Source organism: Myotis yumanensis, unplaced genomic scaffold, assembly GCF_028538775.1.
Source record: "Myotis yumanensis isolate MYYU_CA2020_CCGP unplaced genomic scaffold, mMyoYum1.0.hap1 SCAF_8, whole genome shotgun sequence".
NCBI classification, from domain to species: Eukaryota; Metazoa; Chordata; class Mammalia; order Chiroptera; family Vespertilionidae; genus Myotis; species Myotis yumanensis.
The window spans coordinates 70413158-70437498 of NW_027223759.1; the positions used below are offsets into that span (position 1 = coordinate 70413158).

The following is a 24341-nucleotide window of genomic DNA, read 5'->3' on the forward strand; positions in this document are numbered from 1 at the left end:
TGCTTCTGCCTGCCAGCCTGATCTCCCCCTAACCACTCCCCTGATGGCCTGGTTGACGCCTAACTGCTCCCCTGCAGGCCTGATCGCCTCCCAACTGCCCTCCCCTGCCAGCCTGGTCACCCCCAACTGCCCTCCCCTGCTGTCCTGATCACCCACAACTGCCCTCCCTTGTTGGCCATCTTGTGGTGGCCATCTTGTGGTGGTCATCTTATGATGATGTGAGGGAGCGAGGGCCACCTAGGCTTTTATTAATATAAATTCCCTACTTGCCTCAGTTCAGCCCAGGAATTTAATAGTCTTCACTTTTTCACAATTATCATCTATCAAGGTATGGCTGGACAAGAATAATCAGGCTGTGTCCCTATTGAAAATGCAGATATAATCTTGTGATACAATAATCTACCTATAACTGTACAAATACTAATTCCAAATTAGTCAACTCATAGTGAGTCTGCACTTTAGAAGATGATTATGCAACTTTATAGCAACACCTTATAAGATGTTGTTGTCAAATTAGTGTAGGAAATTTTATATGCTATATAACTTAGAAGCTTCCCTTTTACCTCAGGATAAAATAAAATTTTATCATCTGGCTTTTCTGCAGGCAGCTGACCTACCTTGCCTGTTCCCACTCAAATCCCATGGTCCACATAAAAAGCAGTACTTACACTTATAAGACACTTACTTTTCTGTTTTCCATGTATATTTGTATAATCTGCTTCTTCACCTAGAAAATGGGTTCTCATTTCCTATAACCAATCATCTCTTGCTCATTTTATAAGGCAGCGGTTCTCAACCTGTGGGTCGCGACCCCTTTGGCGGTCGAACGACCCTTTCACAGGGGTCGCCTAAGACCATCCTGCATATCAGATATTTACATTATGATTCACAACAGTAGCAACATTACAGTTATGAAGTAGCAATGAAAATAATTTTATGGTTGGGTCACAACATGAAGAACTATATTTAAAGGGCCAGAAGGTTGAGAACCACTGTTTAAGGTATCATGTCCTTTCCAAAAGTTTTACCATTGAGTTGAGTAGCCCTTTCTATGTGATCCAGGACATCATAGGACAAATGGATTATACACAGTAATTTAATTTTCTCTTGACCTGTTAGTTTTCCCCCTGAAAGGGTGGCTCCTTTAAGCTTAAGATGTGAGTAAAGGATGAGAAGTTAAGAATTAGAGGGAACAAGGTTAGAGCCAATTTCTGGAGAGCCCATGCCAAATCACTATGAGAGATATTTAGAAAACCAGTCTGAATGATGGCTAATAAGATCTGATCTGTGTCTAGATAACAGCCTCACATGTTAGTCTTGGTATTTCTGAGTCACTGGGTCTGTTCCACAACTACTGGCTTTGACTTGGACTCAGTTTCTGACTTCCCTAGGGTGTGTGCCTGTAGATTTATTTTGAAAATTTAACATCAATGACCATAGGAAGAACTTGACCCAAACTTTTTTTAGTTTTCTCAGTTATAATTAAACAGTATTGGAGCCAAAGCTTTTATAATAAAAGTCAATTAATTTTAGTAGAGAGATCAAACAGAACAACACAGTGGACTTTTTAACACTTCTCCTTCCATTGGTGTGCATAGACTTTTTATTAGGAAGGAAGTTCTGCTATCTTGTATTTAGGTTCTTATACGCATACAACGGTGGAGGTGCTTCTGATCCCAGTCCCATATGCTTAGTTATTATCGAGGCCCCAGATGCCTTTTGGGATAAAAAGTGAAGAGCAGGGTCAGGATTCTTTGTGTCTCTCAGCCTCTGAGAAGTCCTGAAGAGGAATTACCTTGAACCCAGAATTTATGCTCTTTATTTTTCATCGAAGATGAAGTTTGTTCAATTGGTCAGTTCTAGTTTTAGCCTCCATGATAAAAAGTTCAGGAATTGGTTTGCTCCTAGCTGAAAAGGCAATATGATCATTCTTCTCTTGTAAATCAATGAGACTAGATTTCTCCCTCCCATAAAAAGGTGTGCTCTTTTTAATCCTCACCTAAGGATATGTTTTTTATAAATTTTAGAGGGAGAAAAGATAGAGAGAAACATCAATGTGAGAGAGAAACATCGATCAGCTTCCTCTCATATGCACCCGGACCCAGGATAGAACCGGAAACCTAGGTATGTGTCCTGACCAAAAATGTATCCTGAAACCTTTTTGGTGTATGGGTTGACACTCCAACCTACTGAGCGAACCTGGCCAGGCAAATGGTATTTTGTTTTTATTTCTCTTTGTTTGTTTTAGCTGTTTAGAATTCAAACTTTTTGATCAGTATATCTTGTGAAGCTACAAATACTGCACAAAATTTTGATTGCAGTAACGGCTTTTTTAGCATTCCCTAGGGAACACATGTGAAGAATTCGAAGTGCATACTCCAGGAGGATATAACTATTGCCAGAGATGCATTTTTAAGTAAATGCTGTTTTATAAGGAAATACATGTTTTATTACACCCTTTATATCTCTTAAAAGCTTCTCATCTCCTATTTAGCATATTTATATGGAAACATAAAAATGACTTCTTTTTGAGACATGACTGCTGTGTGTGGGGGCGTGAGGGGGTGTATTTAATGCAATAATGCATTCCTGCTGCACTCTGGAATGTTAGCAAAGTTATCAGGCCATTCATTAAGAGCTCAAAGCAAACAAACAGCCTAACAAAAAGAGTTAAATTTAGCAAAGCTGTGGATCTGAGGACACATTTTTAGAGAACTAGCAGAATTCCCTTCTTGATTCCAAATGCTTAATGTTGTAGGCATTGGTATTAAATTACTCTTTAATTTTTACATTAACATTAGCTCGATTTTTACTTTGAAGTAAGTAAGCTGTTCTGATTTACAACAGGAACACAACCATAAAAGGCCGCTTTGAATGCCTAGTTAAAAAGAAAAAGAAAATAAACAACTCTCAGCACTCAGTTCCTCTATAAATTTGTCTTTATTGTTAGTTCAGTCGCCATGCTATGAAGAACTCAATTACTATTTTATTGTCATTTGGCAACATGCTTGGAACTCTCCAAAACAGAAATTAGAGAGATGCTGAACTTCAACTGTTCATATTTATTTTTTTCTTTGAAGTTGGTGAAATGTACTTTACACATTCACTAGACACAAACATTTTCCCCTCTAAACTTGTCTTCATGCTGTATAGAACTTTATGGATTTTAATAATCAAAGTGGGAATATCCTGATGGCCCCACCACACTTGTCTGTTCCAGGTAGAACATAATATTAGGCAGGTTCTCTTTATCTACCCAACTGAAATGTGGAAGACACAATGCTATTTTCATCATTAATAAGTCATGAAACATGTTTTAAAATCTACAATGTTAATTACTGAAACTAGTTGTTGAGGATGGTAGCAAACAGTATTCTAGAACTTAGAAATGTATGCAGTATCAAGGGATATCTGATTTAATTATAATAAATATTTTTCATGAGTTGGATGAGAGTATGGCGACAAAACCTTTTGTTAGTAGAAGAGAAATGTCAAATGATGAGATGGTGAAAGAATTGTAAAATGTTTTTGAAATATTGGTCTAAATTTATATATATATATGTGTGTGTATATATATATGATTATATATCTATAGATAGATGATGATAGATTAGATAGATAGATAGATAGAGACTATGCTGAGGTACACTAGTTGTCAAAAGGGTAGAATTTATAGTGCAGCTCTGATAACTTTCTAAGCACCTCATAACATTTAGAAGGCCTCACCTTCAGGTCTATGGATTTCCTTTGCTTTGATTCTTTGCTTTTCAAAGAACTTTCCGGTTTGGTTTTTCAGATACAGTAATTCTAGAATTTGTTAGGATGGTGTCTTTTAGTAATTGTGCCATCCTATTTATTACAAGAGCCTCATTATCAGTAGTCATAAATTAACAAATTGACATTCCGGTTGATATATCCCTTTTCTGGGAGGCTGGTAAGCATGAAGTAATTCCCCAAAGCCTGGTAATCCTTTGGTGAACAACTAAAATGGATTTCCTGAAATTGTAAATCTGATGATTAGATCTGTGCTTGAAATATTCTGTAAGGCTTTATCATTTTAATGACAGCATAAATATAGTTAATATCATATTTTTCTTAGTAGAATTCTTGTTTGACCCTAGTTACTTATGAGGGAAATAAAATCAGTATAGGAACCAGTGATTACTATGTTTTGTTCTTTTCTTTTAGGAATTATAAAGAATATATTTTTCCTGCTGAAGTGGCTCTGTGGAGTGTGTGTGTGTGTGTGTGTGTGTGTGTGTGTGTGAATATTTCACCTCCGCACATTATTTTTATTCAGAGTATTTATGGCACAATGTGGTTTCCACAATTTCATACCTTTCCTTGGAATCAACAATTTACTTAAAGAAAAGACTCCCATATTTTCTCCAACGTTCCCAATAGGCCCAATCTATTGTTTGTCTCCTCACCCCTGACTTTAGGAACGCTTCAAGTTTCGGAGCATCTTCCTTCATAGACATCGGGGGAAGGGTCAGATCTGGCAGGAAGAAAGATGTCCTAATTGAATTCTACTGAGGAACATATGTGGGTTTTCAAAAAATGATCTTTTTGTTGTTTGATTTTTGTTATAACCAAGAATGATATTTAACTGTCTCTGAACTTCTGAACAGGACCCTTCCATTACATTTTTAAAACGACATTTAAAAATAAATAAAGGTTTTAAACCTTTCTTCTGTTTCAGATATCTTACTCTGTCTTATAGCTTTGTGTAATTGATTTGTAAGAAAAATATAATTAAGTAAATTAGAAGTATAAATGGGTATCACCACAAAATTTTTCAACTTAAAAGATTACATTATGATTGCAATTACACAAAATGCCATTGGAAATTATAGCAGTTACTTAGATAATTTGTGAAAAAAGGTGTTTGTTCCTAAAGTACAGATAATTGAGGGGAAATACTTCTAATGTGTCAATTATGCAAATAATCATCTCTCTGTTTACATCAAACTATTATTTTCAGACTCTCTATTAATGTTGTGCATCCTATGTCCCTGGGATAATATTTACACAAAATCACATGTAGAACCAAGGTAATTATTTTTATAAACTCAAACTCAATTATCGGCATATTCCAACTTTCCCCCCTTGAATCATGCAGATAGTCAATTCATTTTTGGTAGTTCATATTGAATGTGTCATCTGATTTATTTTTAAGCATTATTATATAAAGTTAAAAAGTATTAAAAGATTATTGTAGCCAGATACACAACAAATACTTAATTTTCTTAGAACTTTTTGTTGGAACTTTAACAAGAAACATTAAAATTAATAATGATAGTTTGGCTTGCCCCAAGATCAAGTGGTATTTACATATGAAAATGAGAGTTTTAAAAATAGGTATTTTTCAATCCAAAATAGGAACTAAGATAAGTATTGAGGTAATATGAAATGTAGTGATTTTTAACCTTTTCATCTCATGGCATACATAAACTAATTCCTAAAATTCTGCAGCACAAAAAGTATGTTATATTTTCTGCCAATCTGACAAAAAAAATAGGTATGATTTTGATTCATTTACAGTGGAGCAGTGTTGTGTTGGCTGTTGTCATTTATTCTATTTGACAAGCTAAGAGAAAAGAGGTCAGTATCCCTGACTAAATAGTCAGGTATTACATGTTTTAAAAATTCTTGTGGCAATCCAGTGTGCCACAGCACTCGCGTTGAAAACTGCTGATGTAATGTATAAATATGAGCTATTTCAGAATTTATTATTAGCAATTATTTTATTTATCATATGTGGAATTCAATATGAATTGAGATTTCTATATTTCTGAATGCTATAAACTGAATGTGTCCTCCCAACATTCATATGTTGAAGCTCCGTCTCCCAATGTGATGGTATTTGGAGGAAGGTTCTTCGAGTGTAATTAGGTTTAGAGAAGGTTGTGAGAGCAGAACCCCCATGATGGGATTTATACCTTTATAAAAACCATGGTGACCAGAACTCTCTCTTTTGGATACAGAACAAAAGATAAAAAAGGTAATTGGAGGGAGGATAGGGGCTGGGCAGAAAGGGGTAAAGGGAGAGGGAATGAGAAACTTGTGTGTGTGTGTGTGTGTGTGTGTGTGTGTGTGTGTGTGTGTGTTGAATTAAAAACCAGGAAAAAAAATAAGTTACTTATTTGAACCAGAAAGAGAGCCCTCACCAGGCATGGAACCAGCCGGCACTTTGATCTTGAACATCCCAGCTTCCAGAACAGTGGGAAATAAATGTGTATTGCTTAAGACACCCAGTCTATAGTGTTTCATTGTAGCAGCCTAAATGAACTGAAGACATTCTTCTTTCTCTATTCTAAAAGTAGAAGTACATTTATTTCCTAGTGTATTCATCTGAAGTGCCATGGGGCACACCGCAGAAAAATAACACTCCATCTCTAGTTGTAGAGGTCTTAGGCCTCGCTAAAGACTGAATTTTATGCTAAGTGTCGTGGGAAGGCATTGGAGATTTTAAGGAGAAGAGTGATGTTTTAAAAAATAAAAGTACAGACTCAGGATTTTAGAGTAAAACCTGTTGTTTATTAAAACTGTGTGGAAGAAACAATAACACAAATGGAATTTGGAAGCTTACTACACCTCATTATCTGGTTGGTGTGCATGGCAAAATGTTAAAAAGAGAAATACTCCATAGAGTTTGACTTAAAATTGAGCTAAATTTCAGCAAACTTAGATATTTATAAAAATAGTGATGATGTACTTTGAAAGCATATGTGTGGAAGAGATGTACGAATCTCTAGGTTCTATCGGTTTGTTAAGACTTATTTTCACTAGTAATCAACTGTAACATAGATTTCAGGCTATAAAGAATACTGTTTCCTTCTTTGGTGCCATAATATAATTTATTTCATAACGATGCCCCTTGGTGCTCTGTGAAGATTGTAACAGAGAGTTTAGAAGGGAGGCATAGAGACCAATTAAGAAGCTATTGCAACCATCAGGGGAGAGAAAAGAGTGTCCTGACCAAGGAGAGTAATAGCAGAAAGAAGTGCATAGTTTCAGATGAAAGTCTTAAGAATTTCTGATAGATTTAATATGGAGTGAAGTGGGGAGAAATAAGGAATAAATGACGAATCTCTTTGAGTCATGGGTCAAATAAGAATGAGAAGTTTTGCATAGCAGAAAAAGACACTTTTGTGTAAATTGTAATTGCTATAGAGAGAGAATAGCAATGGTATTTTTCTAAATGCATCCCCTATAGCCCTGGTCAATTTGGCTCAGTGGATAGGGTGTCTGTCTGCAGACTGAAAGGTCCTGGGTTTGATTCAGGTCAAGGGTGTGTGTGTGGTCAAGGGTATATGCCTTCATTGCAGGTTTGGGCGCTTGTAGGAGGCAACCAATTGATGTGTCTCTCTCACATGGATGTTTCTCTCTGTGTACTTTCCTCTCCCTTCCATTCTCTCTAAGAATCAATGGGGAAATATCCTCAGGTGAGGAGTAACAATAACAATAACAATAACAACAAATATACATCTCCATATCTCCATAGGAAATAAGATTAGCATGTAGCTTGGCTTAGAGAAGGAATTAAGAAATATTGGAAACATGAAGTAGAAGAAGATTCAAAATCTCAGTCATTTCATGTCCCTTCCTCCTAACAAGAATATAGAAACATCCGATATCCATGTGAATACCTAATATTGGCACACTAGCCATGTTGGAAGCACCTTCCTAGTATTTTTTCATAAAAGCATACACAGATTTATGACTACTTGTACAGAGAACTGACCTTGATACCCATTTTGACCACATTTTATGTGTTTGTGAAACAGGATTGTCTCCCAGGAAAAGGTAATCACTTAAAGGAAAAGGGAGGGCTCTGTATGGTCCATGGGTTCTGTTCCTGAGGAAGCACCGAGTTGAATTACTAGAATAGCATTTTTTATTTTTTAAATATATTTTTATTGATTTCAGAGAGGAAGGGGGGGAAAGAGAAAGAGAGAGAGAGAGAGAAAGAGAGAGTGAGAGAGAGAGAAAGAGAGAAACATCAATGATGAGAGAGAATCATCGATAGCATGCCTCCTGCACACCCCCTACTGGGGATGGAGCCCACAACCCAGGCATGTGCCCTTGACCAGAATTGAACCTGGGACCCTTCAGTCCACAGGCTGGCGCTCTGTCCACTGAGCCAAATCAGCTAGGGCTAGAATAGCATTTTAATTATTATACCAAGCAGACAGAGCCTCTGTTTGCTCAATTCAGTTTATTTTGGGATAATATTTAGTTTATCAAAGGATAAAGTGAATATATGTTTCTTGATAAAGATGGCAACATATGAAAATAAGTGAAATTACATCATCTTATCATTCAGTGAGCATTTTCAAATATTCTAGTAAAGAAATGGGAGAGAGGAAACTAAATGTTAATTTCCCACATAAAGAAAGAGACCTAAATTTAGGAAAACAGAATAGTTTCTTTATAATCTCGGCATTTTTTAAACTTTGTTTTTGCCTGCTGTTGTCTGTATTTGTATTAGAAACACTATAACTCTCCTCAGTGAAGGCAATATCACAGCTTCAGGGACAAGATTTGAGTGGAAATAAAAATGTTAGTTTAAAATATTCATAATATACAAGAATAGAAGTCTATGGAAACACTCTATATTTGGAATTTTTTTCATTTTCTTTGATATATTCAAAATTTCTCTCATCCTCATCTCCTTCATATAAGCTAGAATATAACTTAAATGTATTCCTTTGACTATGATTATATATATAATGTTGATAAAGGATATATGGTGGATATATGTAACATAAACACACCATTGTTTTGATACTCTTTGAAGCCATTATCTCTCTTCTGGAATTGCAGCGTCTCCCTAACTGGGACTCATCCCCTTTTTCCACAGAGCAGTCAGAATGACCTTTTTGAAATGACAGACAGATGTCTAGCTGTCCCCAGGGACTTTCTGTTAAACACTGCAGATTGATCAAAAGTATTTACCTGTGTTTTTCTTTTTGAAGTCCACTGTATAAACAGCAACGGCATGTTTTTAATTGTATTAAGACCAAAAGAAAGAGAGAAGACAAAAATGGAAGATAATTTTGGACAATAAGGAATGGATGATTAAATGACAAATGCATTCGTTTTAGTACTTATTTGCTTTGCTGAGTTCAAATGGAGTACTAAGATAAAGAACCCCAGAAAGGCTAACGAGTAGAGACTCTGAACACCTCTGAGGGTGAAGATAAAGGATAGGCCAGGAATAAGATTAGCTTAGAACCTGCTTTTAGACTAGGATAATAAAGACCATTATAGACTGATGAACAAAAATAGATACAGAGGCAGAGCAGCATTGAACAGATTGTCAAACTACAGCGGCAAGGCTGGGGAGGGATGGGGAGAGGCGGGGGGTGGGGGCGGGTAAGAGATCAACCGAAGGACTTGTATGTATGCATATAAACATAACCGATGGACAAAAGACACTGGGGGGTAAAGGAGGCTGGGGAAGGTCAAGGGGAGAAAAAAAAAAGCGACATGTAATACTCTTTGTAATACTTTAAGCAATAAAACAAAATTAAAACAAAACAAAACAATCTAAAGCTCTATATTTCTATTAATAGGGAAACAGTTAACTAAATTATGGTATCTCCATGTTGTGCAATGGTCTGAACCCCAGAGCTGTAAGTAAGAGTGCTATTTTTATATACTGATAAGAAAAAAACTCCAAGATATGCCGCTTAATAAAAAAATAAAATGTAAAAAAAATATAGGCTACTAGATTTCCTACGCTGGTCCCCACAGCCAGGAACAACTTACCCTCTGCTTTAGGAGAAATGTGATGTTTGGTTTTTGAAGCAGTGAAGTAATATGTATCTTGACTAATAATAAGAAGCCCAAAGACCATGGCTATGAGCAAGGCAAGTACAGACTAGAACAAGAGCATGGCAGGAGATGGAAGGAGGTCAAAAGCAAAAGGAAATTAGTAAATTACTGTTTGCTCTTTCCCATTTAGGGAGGCGTTTTAGAGGTTTGTTGTTTTTTTTTTTTTTTCAAATAGAAATAGGAAAGAATGAATTATATAACAAAGAGAAAAAAAGAAAAAATAAAGAAGTTGTTCAAGGAGGGAAGTAACATCCTAATAAAACGCGTTCTTCATCTGTGAACAGAAAAAACGATATAGTTATAATTACATAAACATTGGATATTATTTTAACTAAAATTAAGACTATGGGAGGCAATTAATGCCTGTAGAATACCTACTGCATGTCATGGTACCGGATTCATAGTTTTGTTGTCCGATGTAATCCTATGACCACTTTGTAAAATGAATGTGATGTTTGTTATTACATAAACAATGGCTTTTATAGATATTAGTAACTTTCTCAAGGACACACTTTTAAGAGGAAGGTTAGGCTGGACTAAATGATATACAGTGTTTTCTTTGCTTTGGTGTAATCACACTAGTAGCTTTTGATCCAGTTTGGCTGCAGACAGGTTTTTTTTTGGTACAAAAAATGCTTTATAATTTAAAAAATAGTTTACTATATTTAAACAACAGAAGACTTCAAATGAAATGTTGAGATCCATATTTTGGTGGCCTTTGAAACAAAGAAGCATTTCAGTGTCAAAACAATCAGCTGGGTTTGAGACAGACTTTTCAGGGGCACGGAAGCTTCCAGGGCATCATGTAGGTTTGCCACAGTCGTATTACCTATTTACGTGATTTTCTAATCCTTGTATTCATTTAAATGTGCTACCTCTGGGTGGTTGGCGATCACATAGCAAATAATTAAAGAAGAAATCAAGTACTAAAATTTGTTAATGTGTAATTTTCAGGAGGTTAAAAACATGACATAAAAAATGTAGTGAAATTGTGTTAACAAGACAGTTAGCTCATTAATGAGAGAACCCGCAGGATGGTAAACTTGGTTCAAAGGAGTACAGAAGAGACTGAAGTATTTACAATCAATGAAAGAAAATTATCCTGATTGAAGATTGTAAAATTAGTAGAAAAGTATTTCATGGCGCACTGGAAAATAAGCTGGGGTTATTTTTACTTCCTGATGGAAATTATTTTCGTCTCTATTGGACAAAAATTATTTGCAATTTATTAGTATACAAATTAATATCTAAATTCATCAGAACTGAGACCTAAGCAATACTATTAAATTGTAAGTTAAACAAAAATAAATTCCCCAGGAGAATTAATCCTTGAGGGGCCTGTTAGACAATGGCCTGGTATGACATTAAAAGGACATGGGACATTCCTTCCTATTTTTCCTTCGTAAGATTTTGACTTTTGTTCTCAATCGTTTATGGCAAGGACCACTTTATTTAATACTTGAGTAGGTATACTATTTTTCTAGACCTGTCATAGCAAAATATCACAGACTGAGTGCTCCACCACAGAAATCCATTTTCTCACAGTCTGAAGGCTGGAAGCCCAAGGCCAAGGAGCCAGCAGGACTGGGCTTCTCTGAGGTTTCTCTCGTGGGTGTGCAGATGGCCTTGCCTCTGGTCTCTCCCTGTATGTCCTACTCTGTTAATTTTATAAGGGCACCAGTCCGATTGGATTAAGGCCTACCCTAATGGCCTTGTTTTAAATTAATTATTGCTTCAAAGATTTTATTGTCAAATGCAGTTACATTTTTGGTACTGGGGATAGGACTTTAACATATAAATTTTGGAGGAAATGAGTCCATAGCACTAAGTATACATATATTTTGGTATATTAAAAATGTTTAAGTTCTATATTCACCAACTCTGGTAATTAGTTACCTGCTTTATGCACACACACAAAAAATGTCATATAACATGTTATTCAATTAATTTAATTATAGATTATATCAATTACAGATTATCATAAGAATTTGTCTTCTTTTGTTATTTCTGTGTTTACTTTCCTCATGAATTTTTAAGTTAATTTCCACTGGGTAAAACTTTAAATTTTTAGACCTAAGAAATATTGTTTTAGAAATTGTTAATAGTTACTTATATTTATATAATAACTTCATCATTTTCAAAATACTTTCAATATTATTTAAATTTTCACCAATATTTATATTGAAATTATTTTGTAGATATGAGTGGAAAAGTAACCTTTGCTTTTGGCAATTAAGAAATTCTGAGTGACCATAATAAGAGCCATTTCAAGAGAACAGTAAGGATGAAATCTGAGTGACTTTTGGTCACAGAATGCATAAAAGCTAACTATAGAACATAATAATGAGAACATATTTAAAGCTATTCTAGTAACAATGAAGTAATAAAGATCTTACTATAAAAAACTTAGAAATTATTTTGTAATATAATGTCATAAAACAATTATGGCTATCTTCAGCAATTTCCAATGAATTTTGTTACATATCAGAAAATGAAAATGAAATGCTAAATCTGTTTTCTAGAAAAATTCACCTCTCTCCTAAAATATTCAAATCATTTTAGCCAAATTTATCTATCTATCTATAATCTATCATCTATCTATCTATCTATCTATCATCTATTTATCAGCTTACTTGAACTCTAATTGCCTTAATTTTCCAATCTTAATAAAAATTTCATTAAGATCAGACAGAAACTTCAAATATAAGAAACTAAACCAATTCCTACAATGACTGTTTGCTAATTATCGGGCTATTTAGTGAGACCTTGCCCCTTCAAGCTTGGATAGTTGTTATGATACTGAGTTGAAAGAAGGTATAAATGCTGTCAAACAGATCTTTTGTCTGGAATTACAAGTGCATACACTAAACCAACTGCATGCCTAGCATGAGTGATGGGTCATTGAACATACTCTGTCACATTACCTGAATCCAAGATATGTACAATGACATTGGAAACAGTGGGTTCTGTGCTGTAGCTGATATAATAATACAAAAAGATTAACAAACCAAACAAAGCTTACAGTTACAGATTTCTGGAGACAGAGAAATAGTTCATATTTTTTAAAATTCTTCTAGGTGCCCTAGCTGGTTTGGCACAGTGGATAGAATGCCGCCCTTTGGACAAAGAGTCCTGGATTAGATTCTGGTGAATGGCACATACCTTGGTTGCAGGCTCCGCCTCAGCCCTGGCCTGGCTGGAGCCTGTTCAGGAGGAACCAATAAATGTGTTTCCCTCACATGGATGTTTCTCTCTGTCTTTCCTGCTCTCTTCCACTCTCTTTAAAAATCAATGGAAAAATATCCTTGGGTGAAGATGAAAAATAAATAAATAAATAAATAAATAAATAATAAATAATAAACATTCTGGTTGCTGAACTGGTTGAGAAAAAAGTTTCATGTGGTGAGTGAAACATTTAAATGCTTATACTTCCGTAAGGACTGTGTAATTTAGGAATGAAACTGTAATCACTTGTTTGAAAATGTGTTTCCAATTAATACAATATCCACTTTCTGTTTGTCCTTATAAAGCATGGTAAACATTCCCACAAAGTCAATGTTCTCTCTGTTTTGCTTTGACAATATACCATTATAAATAATAACTAGAGGCCCAGTGCATGAAAATTCATGCTCTGGAGGGGGGGGGGTGTCCCTCTGCCCGACCTGCCCCCTCTCACAGTCCAGGAGCCCTCAGGGGCAGGAGGCAACCCGGTGGTCAGGGGAAGGTGACGCCCCATCACACCTCTGTTGCTGCCACTGCCAGCAGCTCAAGTCTCGGCCGGCCCTGGTTACCTGTGCCTCGGGTGGCTCTGGGCGGCTGGGGGCTGAGGGGACTGGAGAACTCCGGAGGCAGGTGCATGCAGAGCAGCTGGGCCGCCTTGGCGCAGGCTTGACCTTGCTGTGCACCTGCTGCCCTGGCAAGGCTGAGGGGACTGGGCACTGCCATCTTGTGGCTGTGGGTGCTGCCATCTTTGAGGGTAGGGCAGTCCATTAGCATATTCCCTCTTTAGTAGATAGGATGATTGCACATGTATCTCCATTAGTCTTTCTTTTGAGAAAATAACAACTGAAAGCAGCATGTTACTAAGGAATTCTTTTGAAGCATAGAGTTGGAGAAGTGTTTAGGTTCAGGCTGAAGAAGGAAATACTTCTTAGTCAATGAGTCATAGATTCATAGTGAGTTCAAACAAGGATGCATCAAAGTATATTTTTCATACATAAAAATAAGACTCATAAAATTTAGAAATAAATAAAAATCAAAAATGTATTTATTTAAGGCATTATTGAAGGAACCAGCCCAATATTGCTGCTCTAAGAGCATTAGTAGAATAAAATACTTATAGGTATTTTAAAGAAAAGAATCTATATACATAAAAAGTCAGTGACCTGAACTCTGTAACAACAGTAGTGACCATAATGACTTGTTGCTATAATGCCAACTGCAGCCAGCGAACCAGCCTGGTCGGGGGTGGGGCCAGCCGGCCAACTTCCCGTGGCCCCCTCCCCCCAGCTGGCCCCGCCCCCAATGGCCCCCACCACCCCAATTGGCCCATAGCCTCTCCCCCAGCCAGTTCCACCCCTGATAGCCCCCCCAGTCTAATCAGGGGCAGGGCTGGCTGGCCAATCGCCCGTGGCCCTCCCCACAGCCGGCCCCCACTCTCAATCAGCCCCCACCACCCCAATTGGCCCGTGGCTCCTCCCCTCAGCCAGCCTAGTCCTGATCGGCCTGATCAGGGTGGGCTGGTCAGCCAACCTCCCGCCATCTCCTCCTCCCGACAGGCCAGGCCCCAATCTGCCCAGACTTGGGCCAGGCTGGCTGGACCCCACCTGTGCACAAATTCATGTACTGGGTCACTAGTTTTTAAATAAGATTTATAGTTTAGATTTAAAAATGGTTAATGGTTTGGGTAATAAAACCATGACCTTTGGGATTATCTTTTTTTTTTTTTTACCAGAAAAATCTAATTAGCATGAAATTTCACAATCTGATCAAACAGAAAATATTCAAATCAAACATGTTTTTTTAAAAAATATATTTTCATTGATTTTCTACAGAGAGGAAGGGAGAGAGATAGAGAGCTAGAAACATCGATGAGAGAGAAACATCGATCAGCTGCCTCCTGCACACCCCCTACTGGGGATGTGCCCACAACCAAGGTACATGTCCTTGACCGGAATCGAACCTGGGACCCTTCAGTCCACAGGCCGACGCTCTATCCACTGAGCCAAACCAGCCAGGGCCAAACATGTTTTTTTAAGAGTTGCACAATCTATAGCAGCCACTAGCAACATACATTTTTTAATATTTAAATTTGAATTAATTAAAATGAAATACAGTAAAGATTAAGTGTCCCAGTTATCTTAGCCACATTTTAGATGCTCACTAGACACATGTGGCTAGTGACTCCACAAGTACTACTGAACATCATTCTTCTAGGGAATTAATTAATCTTTGAGCAGGCCTGTTTCACAATGCCTACACATGCATTGAAAGAACATTCCACACCTCCTTTTGCTTTACTTCCAAGTTTTGGAAACATTTTGTAAACAAAGGATCTTACAGATCTCCTCTTCCATCTTCTCCAACCTTCCTTTTTGTAACAGAAAAGGATTTGAAAATAAGGATTTACTTTAAGTTCACAAAAAATGTTCACCCTTCTTACTACTAAAGAATTTAGCTGTGCCATTGAGCCAGTTATGACAATTGTGTTGAATGAACTATTTTGGGCAAATGCAAAAACTAGTAAAATTTTATTGTAATACCTATATTTTAGGATTCACAAACTTTTCATCCATTTGGGTCTAGGACCAGTGATAGCGAACCTTTTGAGCTCGACGTGTCAGCATTTTGAAAAACCCTAACTTAACTCTGTTGCCGTGTCACATATAGAAATTTTTTGATATTTGCAACCATAGTAAAACAAAGACTTATATTTTTTATATTTATTTTATATATTTAAATGCCATTTAACAAAGAAAAATCAACCAAAAATATGAGTTCACGTGTCACCTCTGACACGCGTGTCATAGGTTCGCCATCACTGGTCTAGGTCATCCTCAGTCCTTAGATAGCAAAAGAATGTTATCAAGAAACTGTTTTTTGTTGTTGTTGTTTGTTTGTTTGTTTTTCTTTTTTAAAGAATACTTAAATCACTTATTTTGGCATAACAACAAATTTTTCTTTGCAGTTTTTTTTTTTTTTATCATAAAACAATCTATACTCCCAAAATGTCCTCTGTGATGGTTTGGGCAGACCTATGGCTCATGATACTTGATTTGCACCTGTGATTCAATGATTTTGTGTGTGTGTTTTTCAGATGTGGAGCACATGGCGATTGACTGGCTCACCAGAAATCTCTACTTTGTGGACCATGTCAGTGACCGGATCTTTGTTTGCAATTACAACGGGTCTGTGTGTGTCACCCTGATTGATCTGGAGCTTCATAATCCGAAGGCAATAGCCGTAGATCCGATAGCAGGGTAAGACATTCTTGTTTTTAGTGTTAGATCTGAAATAATTTCTATTTTTAAAAAAAGATCAGAGTCTGATGACAGTTGTGGAATATAAGACTACAGGATCAATGTTGATTTTTAACAACTGCATTAAAGGAAGAAAGAAAAGGGTGTCATGTACCATGCAGATGCTGAGAAACAAACATTTGCACATTTTTATTGACTTTCTAATTTTACAAGGCATTTTCTTGGTTAAAAAGAGATCTTATCTGAGCTCCTTTTAGCTAAAGGCTCATTAATCTTTTCTAATAGTTAATAATTTATCAAAATTAGTCATAAATGTTTAAATCCCCATCAACTTTTTATTTGATTAGAAAGTCAATACATGGATTTTACTTAAATTTTACAAATGCTATTATTCCAGGAGGAGGGGCAAAAAAGTAGAGTCATCAATTCAGGTCTGTCATCATCAGTATTAGTCATGGATACTGTCAGATTGATGACATAGTGTACACCTTTTCTTGGAGGATCTGTTGTTTTCTCAGATGTAAGTTGTAGCAAAGATGTGAAAACTGAATTTTATCCTTATTGCTTGAATCATCCCCAGGCAGTTCAGGCTGAAATGTCTGATGGAACATATCCTAGACTGCCATAAGCCTCCGTTCAATAAATGGGAAAATATTTACTGAAGAAACAGCTGTTATCCATATGTGGACTTTTGTCACTCTTTACTTAAAGTCTGATTGACTATTAAGATGCATCATCACAATGGTTCTGATTTTGACAAGAACAGCTTGCACGTAAGAACTTAGCTAGGAAGGCTGTGTAATATAATTCTTGAATGTAGCTCTATTTGTATTTGCAGCAGATGGTTCCTTGACTCAATCTGACTGCAGTGATGCTTCAAGAGGCATTAGTAAAAGAAGTTGTATTTAAACTGATTTGTTTGCGTTGTTGGATAAGTGTAGTAAGAAAAAATTGGAAATTTACAAATGTGCTAGCAACATCCTTTCGGCATTCTGTTTAGAAATACATTTGCTTGCGTGTTTTTTCCCTGCATGTGCTAACTGAATTTCAAATTAGCCTTTAGACAACCTTGTCTGTCAAAAATGTTAGAAGGTGAAACTATTGTATTTCTCCCCTCATTTTACCTCTCTTAGCCTTCCTATTCTTGTAAGCAAAGATCCAGAGACGCTTTTCAAATAAAATGGCCCATCTAAAGTATATATATGGACACCATTTCCATTTCTATGCAACAAGGTAGTCTATGTTCTCAAGCTTCCTATTTCTCCCTGTCATTACATGAAAGAACCATATTTTGTCAAAGGAATTAGGGATAGAAACCCCCACATTGTTTGCATTTGTCCTAGGCTGGATTCCTTTGGGCCTAGTCACTGTCTAAATGTAACTTTGTCATGTGTCATTTATCATAATAATTTCTTTGAAATTTTTTCTTTGCGTTTGCTCTGTATCTCTAGCACTGTTTTTCAACAATGAGTCGTAGAAATCAGAGCAGGAAAAGCTCCGCTCTTTTACAAATATAAGCCTAGATGTAATATGACACTTTCAAATATATCTACTTTTCTTTTAATATCAGATATTTGGCTAGGATTCGTGTGGTGCTGTCTAGGGAAGAAGCAGTAGGTGTTTTCCTTTAGCTTTAACTTTGGGGCTTGCTTGAGAGTAATTTGATTAGTTGAGACAAGTACTCTGCTTCATGGCCCACTAGAGGGGGGATATGCAAGCTATCTTTTCTCCCACCTTTTCCTAATTGTATGAAGCGATATATCTTTGCTTTTTTAGTTATAACTTCATTTGGGAAACATGAGAATGTATTAAAAGTTGACCTGACTGTTAAGAGCTTGCCCTTAATAATGATGGAAATAAAAAAAGATTTGACTTACCTCCCTAAAGGCTGCATTGAAAAATATATTTCATTTGGCTACACATTTAACTTCACTGTCTCAACCTCCTATTCCATTTTTATCAAAGGCCTCTCATAGTATTATTGTTATTCCTTCCATGAAATTTTTAAAAAAATGATCTTCATTGTTTGAATATAGATTACTAATTCTGGAGATGCTTCTTAAAATTTTTCTTTTACCTCTCAAATTTTGGTAATATATTTTCTTGAAGAAATTTCCATTAGATCGGAAGGTGGCATGGAGATCATAGTCCAACCAACATCAAAACTACCATTTCTGGTGGCTGCTATTTGTCTCTGCTTGTTTAATGATGTAGAGCTTGATGCTGGACTCACTTTCCCTGAGATCAAATTCTGGCTGCACCAAGAACTAGTTGTGTGATATTAGATGCTTATTTGTACTTTTTTTCTTACCTTAAAAATAATGAATAATGCCCTGATTGGTGTGGCTCAGTTGGTTGAGTGTCATTCCATGCACCAAAAGGTCCAATGCACCAAAAGGTTCCATTCCCAGTCAGGGCACATGCCAGGGTTGAGGGCCTGATCTCCAGTAGGGATGTGCAGGAGGCAGCCAATTGATGTTTCTCTCTTGCTCTCTACCTTGCTCTCTATCTAAAATCAATAAAAACATATTTTAAAAATTGTTGAATAATATTAATCCTACCCTAACACTTTATAAGCTGTAGAATATATGAGTTTCTTTTACATGTTGCCTCAAAATAACTACTAATGTGTCCAACATTTATGATGCTATTATGTATACTACAAACCTTCCTAAAATAGTTTACCTGAGAAAGAGGTGTAGACATGAGAAATAAAAGTGATATAGCCTGGGAATAAATATGAAGTATATGTAGAAAGGTGTAGGTTGTACAGAGTATCTGTGGTATAGGGACTGTAGCAGAGGCAACATTACTTTAATAATTGATTTTGTGCAAGGTGTATTTAAATTAACTTTAAGGTCTTTCAAAAGAATAAAATCCTTTCCTAGTTTTCTTTGCCATTTAACCTGTTTTTAAATATAACATTGTTTCAATAGTAAACCATATACTATTTGAGCCTAAGAGAATTATAACTAAGGGCAGGAGTGAGCTAGTTTTTAATTTTGTTTCTAAGGCATGGCCCTGAACTTCCTATTAAAATCATCACACTGCCCAGCTGGCGTGGCTCAGTAGTTGAGCAACTATGAACAAGGAGGTAGCGGTTCGATTCCCGGTCAGGGCACGTGCCCAGTGTTGTGGGCTCAATCACCAGTGTGGAGCATGCAGGAGGCAGCCGATCAATGATTCTCTCTCATAATTGATGTTTCTATCTCTCTCCCTTCCTCTCTGAAATCAATAAAAATATATTTTAAAAAATAATAAAATAATAATAAAATAAAATCATCACACTAAATTGGAAACAAGATTTCATTTCACCATGAATGTCAAAATTGTTTCAACAATACTGAAAAAAAAGGGGATCAATTAATCCTAACCATGATAATTATTAGAAAAATTGTATAAATTTAAAGAGATATTTTAATGATAGTACTGAAGTTGGAATTGAAAATTTGGAAAAATATATTTTGAAGACGTAGGGTACCATGGATAGATCCAAAATCAATAGTCTTGAGATGGCTAAGTTGAGGGAGAGGGAAAATCTCCTATGTCATGTGAAACAGCAGAAATTGAAAATTTTTCAAGTTCAGTGTATAACCTCTTTCTATGGAGAATGGACTTTTGACTTGTAGTGAGTGATCTGTGGAATTTATTTGTGAATCCATGACCCCATGTTAGTATTGAGGGGAAAGTATGTTGTTTTTGTTCTCTGCATGAGCAGGCCATCTGCCAGGAGGCAGAGGAGTGAAGCTCAAGTCTCAGAAGTTGAATTCACGTGGAAGTGATTGGCAGTATTTAATAGTTAATACGCCCTTTCCCATCACTCCCCTGGATCCTCACTGTTGGTGAAACTAATCATGGCTGAGGAATTAAAGATAGAATCAAAGTTAACAGCCATCAGGGAGCAGGGCTGACTAATGAGATTCTAATCTGAGATGCTGTGTGAATGTGGAAAACTAGAAAATGAAACAGGTTTGCCAATGTACACAAAAGGAGTTTTATAACAAGGAGACCCTTGGGATAAACATCAAGTTTCTCACTCTGTTAGGGAGCTCCTAGAGCCAGCCCAGGTTCCCAGTTAGAGCCTGTACTCACTATTCACTTACAATAGTACATATAACTAGGATTGTTACAGTCCATTGACTATTAAACCCCTTGGCTATACTGTGGACAAATTAAAACTACAGATTGCAACCCCCACAATTAACCACTACCTATTGCTTTGAGAATAGATGGGTCTGAAGTTGGTATGGCTTTGGACATGAGTAAGCATGTAAAGAAGTGCCTCTACGTACTCTTTTTCTCCTCATAGAAGTATCAGTCTTGAAAAGTCTCATGCTCATCTGCAATTTGTGACTGTCCCTAATCTTTTGAAATTCACATTTACATTTTCATAGGTTGCAAATTGTTAGTCCTAACTTTTTAAGACAGAACTACCCTACACACAGGTACACATTTATATTTCTACTAGAGGCCCTGTGCACAAAATTTGTGTATGGTGGGGGGTCCCCTCAGCCCAGCCTGCATCCTCTCCAATCCGGGTTCCCCGGGGATTGGGCCTAAACCGGCAGTGGGACATCCCTCTCACAATCTTGGACCGCTGGCTCCTAATTGCTCACCTGCCTGGTCACCCCTAACTGCCCCCACCCTGCCAACCTGATCGCCCCGCCCTATCCCCCCACTGGTCTGGTCACCTCCAACTTCCCCCCCCCTGCTGGCCTAGTTACCCCTCACTGCCCCTCCTGCCAGCCTAATCGCCCCCAAATGCTCCCCCACCAGCCTGGTTGCCCCATGCAGCCTGCTTGTTCAGTCGTTTGTTCATCCCTCACTAACCCCTCTGCCAGTCTGGCCAAAGGCAGCCATCTTGTGAGGGTGTGAGGGTTAATTTGCATATCACCTCTTTATTATATAGGATAGCTAGTTAGATGATAGACAGATGGATAATCTCCCAGCCTCCTTCACCACTTCAAGATAGCCATGTGACAGGCTTCAACAATCAGTATGTCTTCCCAATGTTTAAGGAGACATATTTCTTACAGTTGATGTAAACATAGTTACCCATAGAATCTTCTTACATATCCCTCTTCATTAGAAAAAAAAACAACAAGAAAAATAGAGACATTCCAATAGCTCCAATGATAATACTACTGAGTTTATGTACTGATCTACTGTGATTTCTCCCTTGGACATCTTGTAGTTAAAGTTTCTTTTTAAAAAAAAAAAGTTGATAAATGAAATGAACTGCTAAAAGTATATTTTGCGTATTAGTGTACATTTTATAGAATCTTGGTCTCACACATAGGAGCAGTACTTAGGTGGGCTGACTTCTGAATTCATCTATATGAAGGAGAGTGCCAAGGGAGTTATTTGCCAAATTCTTCTTACTCAATGGGTGTTTAATGCAGTACAGTGACAACATCCAAAATCTTATAAATTTGTATGAATTACTCAAAATGTTTTTACAGTGTTTTCTTATCTATAGCAATAAATTCAAGTGGCTATCATTATATAACATTAACTGTATTTCTATGATTTTATCTACCTTTAATCTATCTATATTATTCAGCTATAAAAAAGCAACAACATTAAAATCTGACCATTATGACATTTTGCTCAGTGAAATAAGTTAGAAGAAAAAGACAAATATTGTGTGATCTCACTTTTCTGTAGACTCTTAAAAGCAAACAAATGAACAAACAAAAAAAAAACAACTAGAAAAAGAGGTCAGACTTGTGATTCCCAGTGGCAGAGGGTGAGAGGAAGGGGAATTGGAGGAAGAGAGTCAAAAGTTATTAACTTCTAATTATAAGTAAAAAAGTCAAAAGGTACTAACTTCTAAATACGAGGGATGTATTATAAAACATGATGACTTTAGCTAACACTTCTGCATGATACCTAGGAAAGTTGTTAAGAGAGTTATTCCCAAGGGTGCTCATCACAAAGAGCATAAGATGGATGATAGCTAAACCTATTGTGGTAATCATTTCACAATATATCTAAATTAAATCATCATGTTGTATGCCTTGAACTTATTATACAGGGATGTATGTAAATTATTTCTCAATGAAACTGAAAAAATGTGGTATCTAAATATTTATGCTTAACTACAGATGAAATATGCCCTAATGACATCATAAAATAATGTAACACTTTTTGGTAAAAACAAAACAAACAATATTTGTTTTTGTTCTTCTTCATAATGATTGGGTATAGTTATGGTAACATCATCAACAACCAAACTATTTAGTAAATCTCTATATTGACTTTCTAAATCTTGTTTCATATGGCATAAAATGCAATTTTAAAATAACATAAAATATTTCTACTTTCTGGAAGCCTTCAGTCTAGGTCACAGAATGAAATTTAGAATTGAGAAATTAATTAACTTGAAGGTATACCTAATTAATCAATTTATCTCACAAATTCAGTGTGGAACCTATGTAAAGTGTTTGAAACTCTTGCATTTTTAATGACCAAAAAGCCTCCAACTTGATAATATCTTGGATTCATTTTTTTAATGAAACAAAAATATCCTGTTATTTTTATATTATTTGTTGTATTATGAATTTAATTTAATAAAGTTATTTTGATTGTATACATACAATTTAATTATTTATTAGTGGGAAAAATGAAAAAAATAATTACTTATTAGTGAAAATGACTGCATTAGACAAATATAAGTAATTTTCATAAGGTACACACTAAACTTTGTGGTATCAATAAAATGCTCCTTACAACAACTGTACTTATTAGAATAGTGGTAGTTGCTTTTATAAACTCTAAAATTGCAACATAACACAAAAATTATATTTTATGTTCAAGTATGAATACACTGATGGTATTCACATGTGGTGGACAGCTTCCTCCATGATGATTCTGGGATGGAGGTTCCTTCCATTTTGTGGCTCTAGAATCTCTTGGGGCCTTGGATATTCTCTTCTCAACTAGCAGAAAGGGTATCATGTTGAAGATATATAGACACAGTAGCATCTGGCTAGGCAGCTGCTTGTGCATGACAACCCCATACTATGGAAATGAAAGCATGCATGTTTTCATTTATTTCTTTTGTGCCCTGACCTCTAATCAAACCTACAACTTTTTGGTATATGGGAAAATGCTCCAACCCATTGCGCCACACCAGCCAGGGCGAACACTTGCATTTTTAATGACTACTTTTCCATTTCTGCCACAGTCTTCTCTTCTGGCTAACAAATACTCATATGTACTCTTCTTACTATACATAGAATGCACTACACTTAGGTTAAAGTAGAGGATTTCCAGGAGATGAACAATTATCTCCATCATGTCCTTTGTGGTCTCTTGTTGTACAGCAAACTATGAAGCAAAAGAAAAGATATCTGCACCCACTGACCCCTTCGCACCCTATATACATTCATGGGCCAGTGATTAAATAAAAATTGTCATTTGGAAACAAAAGAGTGGAGGCATACAGTGGTGATGATTCAGAGCGGCAGTGAAATCCTGCCAGACAAATGAAGTGAAGACCTTCTGTCCTGGTGGTTGGGAGGTCACTTGTCTAGACACTTCTTATCCCAGCAGTATTTCTCCTTGCCCACTGTTCTCCTTTACTTACACTTCCTTTGGGAGGTCCTTTCTAGTCTGTTGGACTCAACACTATAGCTGAAGTTAAAAATGGGGAATATCTTCCCCGTGGGGGCTCTATGTATTTCAGACTATTTCTTGCTCCTTTCAAGTTGTTTTAAGGCTTAAAGATAAAAGGGATTTTGTTTTAAGGTTTAAAGAGACAAAGCTCATGGCTTTTGTGTTTATAAATTCCCTTGAAAATTAGTAGAAAATGGATTTCTTTTTATCCCATTCCATGTCACAATAACCACATTCAAAGTTATACTTTAATAATAATTATTAAATCCAATTTATTTCTTTCCACCTCACTCTTTTGGTTTCTTCTTTTACCCTGTTAGTATATTTTGAGGTCTGAAAACAATGATTTTATTGGAAGCAAACACCTTTTGTCTAAAGGCTAAATTCTTCTGTTAAATC

At 36.4% G+C, this 24341-nt stretch overlaps 1 protein-coding gene across 1 annotated transcript in view; it reads left to right on the forward strand.

The window, feature by feature from the left end:
* Positions 1-24341, forward strand: part of LRP1B (LDL receptor related protein 1B) — a 1706338-nt gene that overhangs the window by 822452 nt on the left and 859545 nt on the right. Inside the window, exon 7 of the mRNA XM_070423500.1 lies at positions 16160-16322. Coding sequence (XP_070279601.1) covers positions 16160-16322 — 163 coding nt within the window. The remainder of the gene's footprint in view (positions 1-16159; positions 16323-24341) is intronic.